At 45.0% G+C, this 2166-nt stretch overlaps 1 protein-coding gene across 1 annotated transcript in view; it reads right to left on the bottom strand.

Moving 5' to 3' along the window:
• LOC106593331 (protein sidekick-1) overlaps positions 1-1903 on the bottom strand; it is a 143789-nt gene extending 141886 nt beyond the window's left edge. Inside the window, exon 1 of the mRNA XM_082958517.1 lies at positions 1767-1903. Coding sequence (XP_082814643.1) covers positions 1767-1903 — 137 coding nt within the window. The remainder of the gene's footprint in view (positions 1-1766) is intronic.
• Positions 1904-2166: the final 263 nt, after the last annotated feature.

The following is a 2166-nucleotide window of genomic DNA, read 5'->3' as shown; positions in this document are numbered from 1 at the left end:
GGTCTTTACTATAACCTGTCTGTAGGGAGGACTGGGGTCTTTACTATAACCTGTCTGTAGGGAGGACTGGGGTCTTTACTATAACCTGTATGTAGGGAGGACTGGGGTCTTTACTATAACCTGTCTGTAGGGAGGACTGGGGTATTTACTATAACCTGTCTGTAGGGAGGACTGGAGTATTTACTATAACCTGTATGTAGGGAGGACTGGGGTCTTTACTATAACCTGTATGTAGGGAGGGCTGGGGTCTTTACTATAACCTGTCTGTAGGGAGGACTGGGGTCTTTACTATAACCTGTCTGTAGGGAGGACTGGGGTCTTTACTATAACCTGTCTGTAGGGAGGACTGGGGTCTTTACTATAACCTGTCTGTAGGGAGGACTGGGGTCTTTACTATAACCTGTATGTAGGGAGGACTGGGGTCTTTACTGTAACCTGTATGTAGGGAGGACTGGGGTCTTTACTATAACCTGTCTGTAGGGAGGACTGAGGTCTTTACTGTAACCTGTCTGTAGGGAGGACTGGGGTCTTTACTATAACCTGTCTGTAGGGAGGACTGGGGTCTTTACTATAACCAGTCTGTAGGGAGGACTGGGGTCTTTACTATAACCTGTCTGTAGGGAGGACTGGGGTCTTTACTATAACCTGTATGTAGGGAGGGCTGGGGTCTTTACTGTAACCTGTATGTAGGGAGGACTGGGGTCTTTACTATAACCTGTATGTAGGGAGGACTGGGGTCTTTACTATAACCTGTATGTAGGGAGGACTGGGGTCTTTACTATAACCTGTATGTAGGGAGGACTGGGGTCTTTACTATAACCTGTATGTAGGGAGGACTGGGGTCTTTACTATAACCTGTATGTAGGGAGGACTGGGGTCTTTACTATAACCTGTATGTAGGGAGGACTGGGGTCTTTACTATAACCTGTCTGTAGGGAGGACTGGGGTCTTTACTATAACCTGTCTGTAGGGAGGACTGGGGTCTTTACTGTAACCTGTATGTAGGGAGGACTGGGGTCTTTACTGTAACCTGTCTGTAGGGAGGACTGGGGTCTTTACTGTAACCTGTATGTAGGGAGGACTGGGGTCTTTACTGTAACCTGTATGTAGGGAGGACTGGGGTATTTACTGTAACCTGTCTGTAGGGAGGACTGGGGTCTTTACTATAACCTGTATGTAGGGAGGACTGTGGTCTTTACTATAGCCTGTCTGTAGGGAGGACTGGGGTCTTTACTATAACCTGTATGTAGGGAGGACTGGGGTCTTTACTATAACCTGTCTGTAGGGAGGACTGGGGTCTTTACTGTAACCTGTCTGTAGGGAGGACTGGGGTCTTTACTGTAACCTGTATGTAGGGAGGACTGGGGTCTTTACTGTAACCTGTCTGTAGGGAGGACTGGGGTCTTTCCTATAACCTGTCTGTAGGGAGGACTGGGGGCTTTACTGTAACCTGTATGTAGGGAGGACTGGGGTCTTTACTGTAACCTGTCTGTAGGGAGGACTGGGGTCTTTACTATAACCTGTATGTAGGGAAGACTGAGGTCTTTACTATAACCTGTAGGTTTCTCACTTATGGGTGGCACACATTTGGATATGTGGGAGGGGAGTGGGAAAGGCATATGCAAATTAAATACTGTAGTAAAAAATAAAGTTTTGTGTTTTTGCGGACATTACAGTAGTTTTTAATCCATAGTTTTTTTGGGGGGGATAATACTGTAGTATTTACTATCTACTGCATCTAGCTCCAACACTCGTACCCCTCCTACCTGAGTACGTATCCTCGGAGCACTCCATTGAGCTGTGGTTCTGGGGGAGGCTGCCACTGGACCATGATAGACTGGTTGGTCCGACCCGACGCTACCATGTTCTTAGGAGGAGCACTGGGAGCCTCCTCTCTCAGCATCAATCTGGGAGGACACAAACACAACAGATTTTAGATGTACCGATTCCATGGCCCACACACACACACACACACACACTATATATATATATATATATATATATATATATATATATATATATATATATATATATATATATATATATACACAGTACCAGTCAAAAGTTTGGACAGACCTACTCATTCAAAGGTTTTTCTTTATTTTCAATATTTTCTACATTGTAGAATAATAGTAAAGACATCAAAACTATGAAATAACACACATG

The sequence above is a fragment of the Salmo salar genome, chromosome 12 (genome assembly GCF_965601325.2).
Source record: "Salmo salar chromosome 12, fSalSal1, whole genome shotgun sequence".
NCBI classification, from domain to species: Eukaryota; Metazoa; Chordata; class Actinopteri; order Salmoniformes; family Salmonidae; genus Salmo; species Salmo salar.
The sequence above is the reverse complement of the archived record's forward strand: the minus strand, read 5'-3'. Positions and strand labels throughout refer to the sequence as shown.